This window comes from Gorilla gorilla, chromosome 5, assembly GCF_029281585.2.
Source record: "Gorilla gorilla gorilla isolate KB3781 chromosome 5, NHGRI_mGorGor1-v2.1_pri, whole genome shotgun sequence".
Lineage (NCBI taxonomy): Eukaryota > Metazoa > Chordata > Mammalia > Primates > Hominidae > Gorilla > Gorilla gorilla.
Window position 1 is genome coordinate 108875513 of NC_073229.2, and position 17877 is coordinate 108893389.

The 17877-nt window shown below is 36.0% G+C and overlaps 1 protein-coding gene and 1 pseudogene across 1 annotated transcript in view; one reads left to right on the plus strand and one right to left on the minus strand.

Moving 5' to 3' along the window:
• Positions 1-516: 516 nt before the first annotated feature.
• Positions 517-17877, minus strand: part of TBX18 (T-box transcription factor 18) — a 30423-nt gene continuing 13062 nt past the window's right edge. Inside the window, exons 5-8 of the mRNA XM_031011805.3 lie at positions 14058-14225; positions 10341-10405; positions 4572-4666; positions 517-3483 (exon numbers count right to left, since the gene is read on the minus strand). Coding sequence (XP_030867665.1) covers positions 2759-3483; positions 4572-4666; positions 10341-10405; positions 14058-14225 — 1053 coding nt within the window. The 3' untranslated portion in view covers positions 517-2758. The remainder of the gene's footprint in view (positions 3484-4571; positions 4667-10340; positions 10406-14057; positions 14226-17877) is intronic.
• Positions 12827-12884, plus strand: LOC115935128 (uncharacterized; annotated as a pseudogene).

The window sequence follows — 17877 nt, forward strand, 5'->3', positions numbered from 1 at the left end:
TGACCCCCTACATTCCAGAAATCAAGGGTCAGCAACTGGGTGCCTCACTTGTGACAAGCTGTTGACCTCTGGAAGGCAGCTTGTAAGGAAGCAAGTGTTAATTTTCAAAATGTGACTGGTCTTGATAGCAGCAACCTCACCCCATCGCGATGTCCCTTGGAATGTTTACTAGTCAAGGGGCATAGAAGTAATCTGTCATCACTAGTCAGTGGTGCAAGCCACTCATTCTTGTAACCTTGCCTTTCTCCCCTGGACCCAAAACAAAACATACCACCCCATCCCTTTCCTCTCACATTCAAATTTTCATGTGTTCAACATTTGTCAGGGCCTTCACCTTCAATGACATGGTCAACACACCAAGAAATTACATTTAACACATGAAACATGAACAGCAGGCCCATTTCTTTCTGCCATGTATTTGAGAGGTACAGAATTTGTGTTTGGGGTATGCATGTGTGGCTTATTCTTGGATCAATATTTTTAGACATTAAAATGATTACCCCCCAAAATCATAAAAGGGTTTAATAACACATTTTAATATAATTTTAAGTACTTTTTAATAAAATACAGATATATAATTATCAATGTATGCATGTCATTTAATTCAGCAATAAAAGGCTAGTCTCTGAAGTGACATGGTGATTAATATTTACAGTAAAACCTAAAAAAAGCATTTGTACAATATTGCTAAAATTTTACCAGAAAAAAGATTAATAAAAAATTATACTCATATTGTGGTATAATCTGAAATTATCAACAGCAAGAAGGAAAATGCTCTTATTAATACATATGGGTATAGAGCATTACTTTCCATGTTTTTTCAAGATGGAAAACTCTCTGTTCTTGAATTATACACCAAGCACTATTGGCTGAGATGGACTCATTCTTAACACCTTTCCCCAAATCTTTGTCAAGCTATTAATGCTATACCCAAACATCTTACATAGATCCACCTACTGCAAATATTTCATGTCCCTTCATGCTAGTTTTAAATTTAAAAATTTAATACTAATTTGATGAACTGCTAAGGAATCCAAAAGGAAATTTGTTAATATGAATAAACAGAGTCACATCCTGTGCAAATTCAACAGTATATCTCCCTAAGTATCTAACAAATTGTGTTGTTTCAAAGTGAAACAGCAAATCAGGAGTTGTACCCTTTCCCCACCAAATCCAGGGATGAGTTAAAGCAACTCTTTTTAGCAATGAGAGAAAATCATGCTCTTTTGCTTAAGATACATGAAATGTAATGAATGGGTCAATGCACAGACATGTTATTTCACTTTCTCCTCAGAAGGGGAATGTGCCTCATCATGTATTCTTAGCCTTTTTTATTTATCTCATACTGTGCTCTCAAAGTTACTTGTTTTTAACTCTTCAACCATGCATATATTATTTTAGGAATTAAAAAATTTAATACTGATTTTAATTTCTCCAGTTCTGACGTTACAAATTCTGTTGAGGTTAAAAGTTTTATAGTTCCTTTATCATAATTAGTATCTTCCTTCTTAGTCCTCCAAGAGGGTCTTTATAGTAATGGACTTTGGCCTTTGCACTATAGCTCCCAAAAGACAGATTGCTGGAGATAACCTACCGAAATTCCTCACCGCGTTATTTAACACCATACAGGCCTAGGAACTATCTGTTTTGGGAAAGACTCAGGCAGACGGACAAGGTTAAGAAGGGGAAAAGGGTTCAATGTGTAGGAATTACAAGATATAAATAAGTAGCATAAACGCATTTTTTTACTTATATACTATGGGTCAGGAAGCTCAGAGCAAGATGGAAAAAATATTCTAAATTTAAAAACAAACTATACAAAAACATAAGGTATAGTTAACAATAGTATTACTCTTGATTTAAAAGATAGATATTTCTCATTGGAATCAATGAATTTGAGGTGGATTTATTTTCCTTTTGCCATTCCACTCATATCACATATTCCTCCCCTGGTGAAAATTGGAATTTAAAAATGTTTATAGAACATTCTTTAATGGTCTATTTGATATACAAAATAAGCAAAAAATCAAAAATACTGGAAATTTGTTCTCTACAGATGAATAAGAACCTCTTATGTGCCCAATGGAAAGTGTAAAAAAAAAATCACAAGCCTCTCCTTTACCTTCCTTAAGAAAATAACAATTATTATGGGTTATGATTTTTTTATAGACCCAAGGTCATATGGTATGTGTGGTAAATAATAAGCAGGAATGAAAAGGCTGATCCTTCATGATTACAAATACCTCAGGACTAACACTAAGACTTCAACTGGCTTTTGTATTTTAGATTCTCACACTGTGTCCAAGAATAACAGAAATCACAAGACTCTACATGCTGGTTACTGCTGGTTATCAACACATCAAGTATGAAACCGTTTACAGCATTTTTCTGATAAATTAAGTTATAAGTGTTCTTCTGGATAGTATCATTGCCAAGTTTTAAGTTTACCGTCTTGTTTTTAAAAGAGTCTGAGAACTTTGCTTAAACATACTACACGCATGCCAATACTCTGTGCAACTGGATGAAACAGGGGAACAATAGGGGCTGTGATACTCCATGTGCTATGTATATACAGCATACATATATACCATAGATAATTACAATCTCACCATGATAAAGTCAAAAAACCCAGTGAACCTTCATTTTCTATTATATGTACATTTTATAAACCACAGAGAGTTTCTTTCCACATAGCTTTTAAAAAAGAAAAAGAAAATATGTTAGACAGATCCAAATGTCATTTAATTTAAAGGCTTCATCAGACCATATGTGCAGATACTTGAGATGATGACAGAGTTAAGCTTCCTAGAGTCCTAGAGTCAAAGAAACTCTGCTGACCCCCACTGCTAAGCAGGTGCACTCCTTCCACAGGGGGCAACATCTGCCGATCCGTCATGGTCCCACTCGGTGAGGACCCCAAGAAACTTCCTTGGGAAGAAACAATTTTCTCAGGACTGGCAGCCAGTTTGGGGGATGTGGAGAAGTTATATCCATATAGTGCACAGGGGCTGTGTAATCTAAAAGTATTATAGGAACCCTGATGGGTCTGGTTAGTGGCGAAGGCATTGCTGGAGGGTGATGGCATGATATACTGGAGCTGGGGGGACATTCCCGAAATCTGCATGGATAAGCTGGTCTGTGGGCAGCTGAAGGTGTCCCCGTCAGTGCCACCCATGGACATGTTCACGGAGGTGCTGCTGCTCACGCCCACATAGGAGGGAGTCCTGGGCGGGGTGAAGGTCTCACCAGCCTGGTTGGTGAGCCTGTTGTAGGTCTCTGCCAAAGATGTGCTGTATCGGTTGAGGGTGAGGCCTGAGCGGGTACAGGCAGAATAGTCAGCAGGGGCCAGACTACACAGCTGGCTGGTGTTGGGCCCCAGATGGAAGGCAGGAGAGGAGCAAGAGGAGCCAGACAAAAGGTGAGGGTGAGTGGCAGGAACACCATTCCCAGTACCTTGGAGCAAGGTGGAGGAACTTGCATTGCCTACAAAAGAAGTTGAAATGTAAAGAATGACTCCACAGTCATCCTTTCCTTTCAATTTTGTAAATATGAGCTAGACACAGCTTGTTACAAGGCAAGGGTTGGAGGAATGCTACAGAGATGAAAAGGAGATGGGTCTCAGCTTTCAAGGAATTATCTGGTTGAAAAATCTCATTTCCAATTAGAAAACAAGTTGTTGAATCACATGCTAATACAAGAGCAGAGGTCCAACAAATCAACAGTCCTGTGAAACTTAGAGAGGGTAGTTAACCCTGTGTCCAACCAATGGCAGTGATGGTGCCCCCTCTGGATCTGCTGGCAGATTGATGTTTGCAAACTTGACAGAACTTAAGGGGAGAGGAGAATTCCAAAGGGCTGGACAGGTTGTAAAACCTTCATTGCTGTATTGATGGTGTTTTATATAGTGTCTCAAAATAATCCAAAAGCCCAATCCAACCAATGATAATTATCTGAAACCCAGCACAGCAAATTCTCACTGGAATCTGGGCAGGATGATGGTAAAAAGCCTGAATGTAGGAGTGAGCTGAGAGTGTTACCTATGGAGCAGACCAGAGAGGAAGCAACATCGCTTTCCATGTAGTTCCCTCTGAGAAGAAATCAGCCCTGGGCTGCTGAGAAATATTCAGAGATGAGCCCAGGAGGGTCTGCCTGAATGTACCTGACCTTCCTCATCATTAACCCAACAGGAGAACCCTACCCAGAGGCAATTCTGCTGAAGAAAGAAAACAAACAAGATGTGAAGAAAGGGTGGACTGGGGGCACCATCAACAATTTCTTGTGAAGAGGACCTGGCATCAGAGCACCTCTAATTTTAATATGAGATTTAAGGATGAGGTAAAGGTCATGAAATATATAAACAGCCTAAGACATCTAAGATTTAATCTGTGACCATGAGAGCCATTTTTTCCTGATCCATCCCCATACCATGCAGAAGACAGATGGAATCTGTAGGACAATGTTGGTGATGAGGTCATTATTGTAAGTATAAATAATGACTTGTACACTTTTAGTGCCTGAGTTTCTAGGCAGGAATGGGCTGTATATATGACCCAGGAGACTTTGTGAGTTACCTTGCTTGGGAATTCCAGGGATATCTTCAAAGGTCAGAGTCCGTAGTGATGGTCGCCAGAATGCATATGATTCCACCAAGGCTTCCAAACCCATTCTAAATGGAAAGGGTCAGGATAAGGGTGGACAAAAGAAGTCTAGTTAGGAGCATTTGGATCTTTCACCAGCAGCAAGCATCTCAAAACAACACTGGTATTGACAGTACCCCCACACTGTCCAGTTAGGATCTTGCCACTGGCAAGAAGAAATGCTTCAGCAATGGGCTAACAACATCCTGTTACCAGCAGCAGGAGAGAACTGAAATCACCCACCCAAGATGCCTGTTAATGTTCTCAGGAAAACTCAGCTGACCTGAGGGGTAAAAAGCTGTTCCCTTGGGCTAAGGAGCTGAGATGAAGAGAGTCCCTCCTGGCTGCTGTGAGTCCAAGGCTCTGCTGTGATCTGGAACACACGCACTCTCCTTGTCCTGTTACTTCTCCCTCTAAGTGAGGAAGGCATTGCCACAAAAGCACATTCCTAGAAAACCAGCTCTTTTCTAAGGGGCATTACTGCCCATCATTTGGTGCCTCAGCAGCCAGCTCAGGGAAGCACTCCTCCAAAGAAGACTGACTTCTCTCTCAGGAGCACAATCTCTACTACACCCAGTGTAGCCAGGCTGGGCTCCCACCAGCAACAGGAGGGCCATGAAGAAACGGCACTGGCCTCTCCCTGCAGTGTGTGGGAGGAGAGCAGGAAGGTGACCTCACAGGGCTATCTAGTATATAGAGTTACTATTAAATCACAAATTATTTTAAAACCCTGAAATACACTTAATGAATGGATACTTAAAGAGACAGGATAAGTTTCATATAGACTACTTACATTACATACGTATATTTTAAAACAAGGGCAACTACTCTAAATACATATATCAACCATCTCCTACCATGAATGATTCAGAGACTTCCCCTCTGTATATCAAGTGACTAAGTCCTCTGGGTTCTGGGAATGAGGCCATTCACTCAACTAGATCATTCTCAAGACAGCCACTCCTGAGACCTCATCACTCTTCCTTCAAACACCTCAGCCCTAAGTAATTTGTTGATCTAGGTAACATTACACTTTTCATGAAACCTGTAGCTCCACTGTAGAAAATACTTGCTTCCTGGGATGTCCAATAATAGACATCTCCTTTAATAGTTTGACTCAAGGTGCTATCGCCTCCGGAGTCCCTGCACCCCAAGTCATAACCTGCAAACTAAGACTAGAGGAATCCACCCCAGAGAGTCATACCACATACACAATATGGTGAAAGCTCTCTAAACACCAGAGGTAAGTGATTTGTGCCAATAAAACTATCTTACACTACTTGTCCATCTGTTCCAAGGCTTCATACACAGAATTTACTTCCTTAGAGTGTTCAGGGTATAGTCTCTGTTAATTGATTTCTGTACTCACTCTGGAGGAATATGCCTACTCCATCTTAGTGACAGAATGATGTAGCTATGCATGTGTGGAGGGGTGGTGTGTATACATGCACAGGCTTGCATGCACAAACACACCTCATGAGGCTGCACATAAGCCTGACTCACCTCTTAAGTCACAGGCTCTGGGGGTGCAGCTCTGAGGGCACTTCAAAGAGATGTCTGCAGCCCCAGAGGGGATAGTGCAGGATTGCCAAAGAAAAGAGCAGAGCACAGAGGGGACCTGCACCTGCTCCACCTGGCCTACCCTGAGAGAGAACAGAATCTGGCTTCTGATGTAATCAATGTGCCACAGAGAGAGAATTATTTAGTGGTAAGGATACTAGATTGGGGTCAGAAAGACTGCATTGGCACTGCAACTCACTAAAACTCATTGTCTGACCTTAAGTAAATTTGCTAATCTCCCTGGACTTCAGTTTCTCACAAAGAGAGGATGAGATTACAAAAGGTCTGAAACCCTTATTAATCCTAACATTGTTTCATTCTAAGAGATTTTTTTTCCAAACCAGTCATCATATCTGTGGCCAAACTACAAGCCAAATCCAAGTTCATGCCACTTGATAGTATTTTCTGTACTAGTGTATTGATTTCTGGGCAGTCTGGCAGACGTGGTCAGTTCCAAACCCCATGTTGCCTGTGGGTGTGTTTAACACTGGACTAATGAACTCTGGGTCCTGTTTAGCTGATCACCCTCTATTCAGTTTATACCAATACTAAATTTTGTGACTTTCCAGAAATACAACGATTTTAAATGAAAAAGAATGTTAAGACACAGCTTAATATAAAACAGCTTCTTATTACCACATAGATGAGTTTAATTGTAGTTTTAAATATTAAAAATACTAAAGTGATTATAGAGCAGTCTTGAGGGAAGTTTACTAAGATAATTAACAAGCAACCACTGGACTTAGAAACTGACTACAGAGATGTATCTTACTGCATTATTTGCTTTAGCAGTGTAAACTTTATTATGATTCAAATACAAATCCATAAACTAAATTCTTAGGGAGAAGTTATTGATCATCACAAATATATAACCCTAAGCTTTAAAGAGATGCTCTGAAGGTGACATATCTACAAGTGATCTGATTTGGAGCAATCGATATTTTTCCTGAGGCTGCTGTTTCACACTACAAGTTCCAGAAAGGATTTTAGATATTTTGCAGGAAACAGTTATAAAATGTTTATTAGCTGAATCTGGACATTTTTTAAAAAGCCTTCATTTTCTCCAGTAATGGAGACCTTTCCTAGCTAGTTAAAGAAAAGATAAAAGGCACCTCCTGCAGGAGTGCAGCCAAGGCGATAATTTATACAAGATGCCTTTGAACAATTTCCACATTTTATCACTGCCCTAATTTATGCTATCAAATGGCCAAGTTTATTTAGTAAAATGGTTATGTTTTTCCCGAAGTATTTAAAGAGAAGAAATTTTTGTACCTTCCTGAGTAAAAAATTTTATAGGGTCAAACCTAAGGCCTAACTGAAGAATGAAACTATTCTCAGCACATAAATTCTCTCTCACATAGCAAATGTCTTGCAGGAGAGCTTTTAAGAGCCGAAGCTACTGATTCCTGTAAAATAGTCTGTGCAGCCATAAATAGCCAGAAAAGGATAATTTTTAATTAAGGCAAATTGTTTCATAAAGTTTAAACAATCACAAGTCTATGTTTATTTCTTGTCCTGGTCAATTTGTATATTTCATGTACAGGGTCGGGGAAATAAAAATAGAATTTGTTTTAAAAACCACTAACAACAGCACAATAGAACCAGGGGTAATAAAGAAATATGTTAAATTTTTTCTCATAGCTTTACTTCTCTACTAACATAATTAAAAAATCATGCCCCTTCATGCCCATACTCTCCAAACAACCGTGCCCTCCACCAAGTCTTACATATAACTTGGTCTTTTTTAAAGGAGACTAATACACAAGTTAGAAATGCTCACTTATGTAATTCAGGTGACTGAATTATCTCTTCTCCAAATGTGTCTTTTGCATTTGTCAACGGAAAATGTTACAATCAGATTTTTAAATAGAGGAATAATGATTTATAGATATTTAGCATTCCAAAGTGAGAAGTATTAGTAAATAGCTTGTCTATAATAAGCAAGAGAGTTTCAGCAAGGAAAAAAGTTGAAACTTTATTTCACTAGCAAGAAAGCCATATATAGGCTCAATGTGCTTTTCATGTACTATAATATTGTTTAAACACTTGGAACAAAATAAAAATTTTAAATTTTAACAAAATCTTAAAAGCATTAAAACATAATTCACTGTCTTCTGTATGTTCCTCCAAAATTTTTAAAGTTTTAGAGTCAGGGAAGAAATAGTAACAAGCACCATGGATGTCAGGCTTACATACTCCTGAAATAGCCAAAGGGATAGAAAAATCCATATCAAAGCTAGCATTTTGAACTCACCATATCAAACAATATAGTCCTAGTATTTTATATTCAACAACACCACTGTCTTTTTCACTGACCAAATTTAAGTATCCAAATGTATTTTCATTATGCTGAGTATCTAGAATTCTTCCTGAAAACTTGTCATATGTATCTGTCATCTCACTTCTTGTAGAGGTTTGTTCACTATTATCTGTTCAAAATATAAAGTATTTTTAAAATATTTTAAATTTATCCCTTCAAAAATGGACTATATACAAGCATGTGACCCCTGAGTCAGTAGCAGTGAAGACTTTGCTAGAGTAATTGATAGCTTGGATATAGTTGCTAGTTGTATATTCTTCAAGCCTGAGTATTTCTCTCCTGGAATTTCAGTGTTTTAATAAATTCCTTTTCTGGTTAAGAAAAAAAACTGAAAGTAATACAAGACTCTTAAATGGACAAATACTATTCTGCTATAACAAAAATCACAAAATAATTCCAACAAAGCATTCGCCAAGGTAGAATAGGAGTCATCCCAAAGGTTCTCTTCAGTCACCTCACTAAGTGGCCATCTCCAGTTATTAAATGATGGTTCAATTTGCATTTTAATTTTCAGAAACACCTCTGAAAAACAAGGTTAACCAGGAGCTAATGTAACAAAACAAAAGACAAGCAATTTTTTTCTCTACATTGAAACACACATTTAAAAAACAAAATAATTTCAATACAGCCGACAACTATCATGTGTTAGGAATATCTGCAAACTTTCCTACAGAGTGAAAAATTTCAGAGGGAAGCCCTGCTATTATTAGTCTTCCTGATCTACCTGCACTAAGTTGAAGGCTACTCTACTCTCAGTGCATTTTAGCTGCATTTCAGTCCTCATGTTGCGTGGTGTTTCAATGATGCCACTGCATATAACAATGACATCACATCTCTGCAAGAACTTGAGTGTATTCTGAGAAAAGGTCTCTGTCACCCATCTTGTCCAATTAATCAACTGAAATAACTAAGAATCTGGATTGTTTTCCCTCTAAAATTTCAAATGAAACTGACTCTAAAATAATTGGGGATTTTCAAGGAGTATTAGAATAATTTCAGGAGTAAAGTCATAAAGATTGTTCAAATACTTCTTTTTAAAAACAAGCTGCTTTTAAAAACATTTAAGTAGAAGCCTTACTCTGAAAAGGCATTTGCAGAACTGTAGTCTATTATTACTCTCTATTACTACTTACTAACAGTTACTTTAGAAAATGTTGTACTGAACTATATTGGAGTAGAGTCATATCAATAAATTCAAAAACCCTTTGGCACATAGACTAGGTGATCTGCTTTTTGATAAAAGTAAGAGTGGAATTCATTATTGTGGCTCTACCACTTAGTACAAACACCACAAAACGTGAAACAGAAAAAATAAACAAGTATGTGGCTGTCAGCAGAGCCAAGACAAATTTGGAAACTAAAGAACATCAGCTCTCTTGGCAATGGAGAGTAGTTTCATATTCCAGCTGGAAATATGACTTAACGAAAGACCCTATCATACTCCACAGACAATATCAATAGATAGTCGCATCATCACTAAAGAAATTCTAAACCAATAGTAGAGGCAGAGAGGATATTTAATTAGGATACTGAAGCCTCTGTGCCTGTAAGGGCAGGTTTCTTCAAGGCCCCTTCAGAAACAGCATGCAGTGTACATCCTGAGAGCTTCGATTTTCAGCTCAGCAGCGCACATGAACATTCACCTTAGGGTAGGTCACACCATTACACTACAAAAATAAGTTATCTCCGAGGCACAATAGTCCTCATCAGAAATGATTTCAATATCGTATTAGTAAATTTAGCCATTTACTTTGTAATAGAAAATTCATAATAAAATATCAAATATATTTATCATAACTGGAATGGTCTTCACTAAGGCCCACCTGTTGCGCCCAGAGTCTCGGAAGCCTTTAGCAAATGGATTCCTATCTATCTTCAGGCGAGTAATCTGCAGAGTAGGAAAAAAAAAATATCAAATCTTATATAAATGTCAAGCAAGATTTTTACTTGGTTGCAAAACTACAATGAGTCAAAAGTTAACTGTTAGAGGACTCTATTGTATACGCCTCTTTTATTCCCCAAGTATTTTAATATCCTAGCAGTAAAGCTAAGGAAAATTTCAGAAATCATCTAGAACATTCATCTGCTCTAAAAAAGATACTTCACTCCTTTTCAATCTGCATTAATAGATATAAGTTAGTTTTGTTTTTTAATATTTCTGGAAAAAAAGATTCTGAATCATCTGTTGGTAACGTGCCCTATAATTGACAATTCCCTCTGAACTGAAGTTCTTCCCTTTAACTCTGAGATGTGGTTTAATCCTGTTTCTATCTCAATAAAGCTAATGAGGAATAACTCGTATCCAACTTCTATTTAACAGCCATTTAAATGTTGTTAAGCTCCTACACAGCTTTCTCTTCTTTAAAATTAGGTAATAATGTACACATTCCTTTAATTTTCTGTCTCTGTAATTTTCTTTGTCTCTCCTTTAATATTCTTTGTGGCTTTTATCTGAAAGTTTTATTCTTTTATCTGTGGAGTCCTAAACTGGTCAGAGCACTACAGTGAATGTCTAACCAGAGGTAACCACTACTTGAAGGTTCTAATGACATCAAATCTCATACTAAATGGAGTAAAAATAAATGATGCTTTCACTTTAACTTTCTTTCAAAATAAATTGTATTGTGTTATATGGAGGTACACAACATACTATGAAATATGTATAGGTCGTGAAATGGTTCCTATATATGATGTTTTAGTTTTAACAAGAATTCTAATTTGTTGACTCATAACCAACTTTTTGCTCACTAAGACACCAAGATTAAGGGGGAAATTTTTTACAAATGGTTTAATCATCTCCATTAATAGTTTTTTTAGTTATGCCATCCTGAACTTGACACTAATAAATACCATCCCATCTGCTTATTACCAGATCTTATTACCATCTGCTTATTCCACTTTGCCCAGAGGAATTTACAGCCTATTTTCTAAGAGACACATCATGTTTTGGCTTCTAAATTCCTGGGCTTAATGAACTCTACAAAGTTAATGAACATACTTCTAATTGCACCATCTTGGCTAAGGACAAAAACTGTTAAATAAAAGTCATCTGCAGTCCCCCTACATTGCTTGTGCACGCCCTCCAGTCAGCCACGCAACACTTAAGACATATGTGTTCCATATGATGTTATCTTAGTATGTGGATAAAACTACATTATAAATGATATAATGAAAGGGTTTGCTAATTAAGTCATCATGTCTGCCACTCTGTCATTGAAGGAATTCTTCTTTACAGATCAATATAGCTCAATTTTCTGTTTATTTTAATAATGTTTAAAAACATTAAGCAATGTAAATGTTCATTTAAAATGTTGTTTTTTAAAAAGTACAGATTTATATAATGGTGCCTTTTTAAAACAGAGACATAACACAATTGCTACTATCATCACTTTTATTACTAACATATGTATTGAGTGCATAAAATGTACACTGTGCTAAGTTTTCGGCATACTACTCATTTAATTACTAGAGCAACTTATGTATAGCTATTATCTCAGTTTTGTGTTTTATTTTAAACTGAAGCTTAAGTAAGCCAGGACCACAGGCTGCAGAGCTCATGCTATTAACCACTAATCTGCTAACAATGTTCCATTAAGTTCTTAAAAATAGTAGACAGGAAACTAAAAAGTAAATGTGACTGCATGTTATCATTATCAATTTCTCCTCTAATTTGTCCATCATCTTAATCAACTTCTCAATGTTCACTAATTTGTGTTAGTCACAACATGTACCAAAAGCTGACTGCATTGCACTTACTGTACCACAGAGGGTGGAAGAAAATATGCAAAGAGCACAGTTAATTTGTGTGTGAGAGAAAGACAAAAAGAGAGGAAGAGAGACAGAAAGAGACGACGAATTGAGATTGTTAAAAGAATACTAAATGCCTCTGCTATTTTCTCATGTATTACTTTTTCTCCCAAAAAATCGTTTTCTGTCCCTAATATATTTTAATATATTAAATATATAATTATATCTCATATAATATACTAAATATAATTATATTAAGTATATTATAATTATATATTATATAATATTTCATATATTATATAATATATTATTGTACAGTACATCATACTATTTATATATTTATATTGATATTTATAATTTTAATATATTTGATATATTAAAATCATAAATACATTTATTTATAATTATATACATTATAAATATATTTTATATAATGTATATATACCTTATATATTTATTATATTAAATATATTAAAATTATAAATACATTATAATTATATACTATATTAAACATATTACATATGTTATATATAATACATTAAATATGCTATATTAAATATGTTTGCTTCAGCAGCACATATACTAAAATTGAAACAATACAGAGAAGATTAGCATGGTCCTATTATTATTAGCATGGTCCTATATTATATCTATTAGCATAGATAATAAATAAATTATATTATTAGCATGGTCCTATACTATATCTATTAGCATAGATAATAAATTATATCTATTAGCATAGATAATAAATATATTATCTATGGATCTTTTAAAAATTACATTTCATGTTCCTTCCTAAAAGCTTATAAAAGAGTGGCAACATGAGTGTGAGAGGACAGGACAGCTTCCATTGTGATACTGATGTCTCCATACGTATAAGAGCTATTGAGCCTCTCAGCCCAAAGAACACATGGGATAGGATCCAAATCTTCTAAGAAGCTTTATAACAACAGAAACCACAACAGAGAGATTTAAAAGCCTTAAATTTGTAATTGAAATGTATATAAATGTAAAGAGAAATGCAGACCCAGAACAATTCTGCTGACCACTGAAATTAAAAAAAAAAAAATCTACCACAGGCCACATTGGCTTATATTACATGGATATTTCTTATGAAAACCAGCTGGAATTCCAGCATGGATTACATATTGCCTCTGATTCAATTCTCTACCTAACTGACACATATAAACATAGCCTTAGAGAAATATATACATTTACCCATATAGAAAGGAAATATTTCACTTCTCAAACTATTTCTAACTTTATGAAATAAGTATTCTACCATTGCTGATCTCTCAGACTATAAGCAAGTTTATCATCCTCTGTCACAATTAAAGCACATCTTGAAAGAAATAGCCCTTTTGTATATGTACCAAAATGACTATACAGGATAAATGTTTCTGAACTATTTTTAGAATGTAGTTTAAAAATAAAGTGAGCTATCAAGTCCCATGCTCTATGATACAATTCATTTTTAATATTCTACATGTCTATTTTTTAGGCAATAAAAATACATTGTAATTTTAATTATGATATCATAATTCAATAGCTCAAAATGGAAAGTAAACCTACACTGTCGGTCACAAGACATGGTTTGTCTAAAGAAGTCAACATTAGAGCAGACTTACTTGGAAAATCATGGATAAAGAACTGTTATTCATATATATACACTTTGAATGTCATATATGGCAAATGCTCTATAATTCATAATATTTAGAGTGAGAAGGATAGCTAACTTTCTCTCTTCACCTGAAATGAAAAGTCTACAAAGATTCCAATTCTGAGAACAATACCTGCTGATTCTGATAGGCAGTGACGGTTGTGAAGACAGTTTCTGGAAAGGAGAATGCCTTTACTCCCTCCCCGGATGGAACAGGCTTGATGGGAGAAAGATCGTCTCCACAGTCTTTACGGATGACGTGCACTCGTGGTTGGTATTTGTGCATAGAATGAAGAATAATCTATATCAAAGAAGGAAAAGCCGAATTTATCAGAAGCCTCTGCCCAACCTCAACAACCTGACTAAATATTTAATGTGTACAATCAATTCTGATTGGAAATCATTTCCAAGGATGCAGAGGTGTCAATTTAATAAGAAATATCAGAACTGGAGAAGGAAGGCTAAGAAGTTATTTGTAAAATGTACATAAAAATACAAAATAAAAAGCACTATTTTAGTGAAACCCTGTGTACAACCATGTGAACTTAATATCAAATTTTCTGTTGCTAAAAACACAGGAATAAATTAATAAGCATTTTATTTATAATGAGCCCAATGGAACACAGAGTCCAAACCAATAAAATTACAAATGAGACTGAAATCATCATTTAAATTGCACCACACCCATCCCCTAAAAACTAAGTATTCACAGACAAGGTTTTTTTTCAGAGGAAATGTTTCCCCAGTTCGTGACTACATATGTCTATTCAAGGGCAAAGGGAATCTTAAGGACACTCCAGCATCTGTTTTTTGTGTGGCTCACAAAGTCTCTGGTTTGCTGGGAGCGCCCAGTGTCTGTGCCTCTATCACAATGAGGCTTCCATTACTCAGACTGCAGAGAACAGAAAAGCTGGCCCTCTCAGATGCTGCTGGGGAAATCTGATAACATGGTTCAACTACCTTCTACCCAATGATTCCACATCTGAGAATTTATCCTAAGGAAATATTACAAATTCAGAAAAGCTTTTCATGTACAAAGATGGGCATCAGATTATTTATAACAGTAGAAAAACTATAAACCACTTACATATCCAACATGAGTAAATTAGTTAGGTGAATGAAATCCACACAATGAAATATAGCATTATTTTTTTTACCATATAATGAAATAATACTTTTAAAATCTTAAATTTAAAAAATGACCTAAATTGTTTATAAGCTTGTTAAAACTACATAAAAATAGAGTAAAAATGACCCATAGAAAGATATAAACAGTGATTGCCTCTAGATGATGGAATTGTGAGTGAATTTTTTCTTCTTCTTTGTATGTTCTATGCTTTCAAGGCGGATGGGGTAGGGTGAAGAAACAGCTTCATCCAATGGGATTTTCTGTTTGCTGCTGGGATTCCATATTCAGGTACTCATTAAGGAGTTTCCTTAAGAAACCTGTATCTTTCCTGAGCTATAAGATTTGAATTCAATTTCTGAGCCATTATGAATTTATAGAACAAATGTTTACAGAAAAGTCTTAGGGAAATGTAGTGATTGGCCTGCCTTGTGTTTATGATGTGGGCAGTTTAATAAGACACATTCAGAATATTTGGTCAGCCCAAACACAGATTGTCCTATATCTGGAAAGTGTGTTTGCTGCCACAAGAAGATTCTTTACTTTCTGGCAGCGCTGTGGCTAAGATTTTTTTTTTTTTTTTTTTTTTACCCTGCAGTTTTCCTTCTATCAGTGAAAGAAATGCCTAGATAGCACATGATCATGCCAACCAGACACACTAGGAGAGGAAGCATGAGTGTAAGGAAAGGACAACAGGGGAAAACAGCCCTCATCATCACCTGAGGACACAAGCAAATCTGCAATCTCAGGAAAATTCTCTTTCCAGAATTCTAGAAATTCTGGAAATTTCTCTTTGCTCTATGTAAAGGGAAGAATTTTAATGACCCATTAGTGACTTATGAAATCAACATGAAGGGTTGCAACCAGAAATTTTTTAAATAAATAAAAGTATAAAATAAAGTAGAAAATAAAATATATAACTTGCTGTTAGGTAGAAAGTTTGAAAAACACAGAAGCAACATTTAATTCTAATGGTTATAATGATCAGCACACTCTAAACAGATTTTTGGTGAATATAGATATTTTTCTCATTTCTTTTGTATATTACCTGAGTAATATGTTCACTAATCCTCATTTAAAAAGGTATAATCGGCCGAGCATGGTGGCTCATGCCTGTAATCCCAGCACTTTGGGAGACCGAGGTGGGTGGATCACGAGGTCAAGAGATCTAGACCATCCTGGCCAACATGGTGAAACTCTGTCTCTACTAAAAATACAAAAAATTAGCTGGGCATGGTGGCACGTGCCTGTAGTCCCAGCTACTTGGGAAGCTGAGGCAGGAGGATAGCTTGAATCTGGGAGGCGGAGGTTGCAGTGAGCCAAGATCGTGCCACTGCACTCCAGCCTGGTGACAGAGCGAGATTCTATCTCAAAAAAAAAAAAAAAAAAAAAAAAAAAAAGGCATAATCTAAATCTAAGTTTATGTTCTTGGAAGCACAATATCTCAGCAGGGTTGAAAGGTGTCTTGCAGACATGTGGACCCAATAGATATTCTTTTTCAGAACTATATTAGGAAAAAGGAGCAGGCAAGATGGATTCTGAGGTCTATTTACCGCCCTCCAATTAGAGGTGCTTCCCCTTCCCTGTTTGATATGCAGGGTTCTGTGTGACATTACATTAGATATATTTAAGTCTGAAAAAACTGACATTAATACTCCAATTTATAGATAGAAAACGAAGGTCTACACAAGCAAGAGACTTCTGAATCCTCAAGGCTGAACCTGGAAGCTGGGTCCCTTGGCCCATGCTCGTCCTCCCACCACAACGTTCATGTGCATTCATTATAACTTCGTATTTTTTGGGCAGGCATCATCACAGGGCCAGGTCCAACAAAGGAAACACAAAAAAGGGTCTCAGCCTATAGAAGCAGTTAATTAAGCCCCACCTGGTGTCTCATTAGTTAACATACTCTTTAACACACTCTTTTAATATAAATATAAAACAGCAAGTGACCAATCATATCATAGCAACCATTAATGTTAACTCTGCTTTTCCCCCTCCCTCTTTATTTCTTAATTAATTTATCTCATTAGAAAGTGATATTCACTTGATATTTTGGGGAGCAGGGGAGTTTAAGGGAGAACCCTTCCTCTTCTCCAAGGTAAGAAACAAAATGCCACTGGTAAGCAAACAACAAGGGACAAAACAATGACATTTATAAACTCCCAGGGAGAATTAGCATATCTTTTAGAAACAAATTTCTAAGCAGAAGAAAAATTGGAGAAAAGTTACTTTACATTAAACAAACAAAAATAAATGCATAGCCAATTTCAGAAGATTGGACTGAGTTGTAATTAAAGAAACAAAGATTCATTTGGGTTTCTTTTTACTAGTCAATGAAAAGCAGGTTCTTGTTTTACGAAGACTGTTCTCTCAAGCAGATTTCTCCATATAGTTGTATATATTTTAAGGTTACTTTTCAAAATATCCTTACCATATCTCAAAAAAGACTTCAAGTGGGGTATATTGGAGTAGGATATAGAAATGGCTGATGTATGTCTTTGTTTGCATGTTAAGAAGCAACTATCAATAGTAATCTGAAGATTGCTCAAGAAAAATAATATGTATTCAGTATTATCTATAAGAACTTTATGTATCCCTGGAATGTTTTAGGGATGGAGAAACAAGCCTCAGTTCCTCTTTTTATGATAACATTATGTGCTTTTTAATGTCTCATGTGGTCATGGGTCCAGTCAAAGCACTGCAAGGATTTCATTCCTGCAATCATTTTGTGATAAATGAATAAAAGTCTCAGATCTATATGGAGTTCTCAAGTCACTATGCTGCACACTTGCACAGATTTGGCAGAGTAAAAGTAGGAATTGAG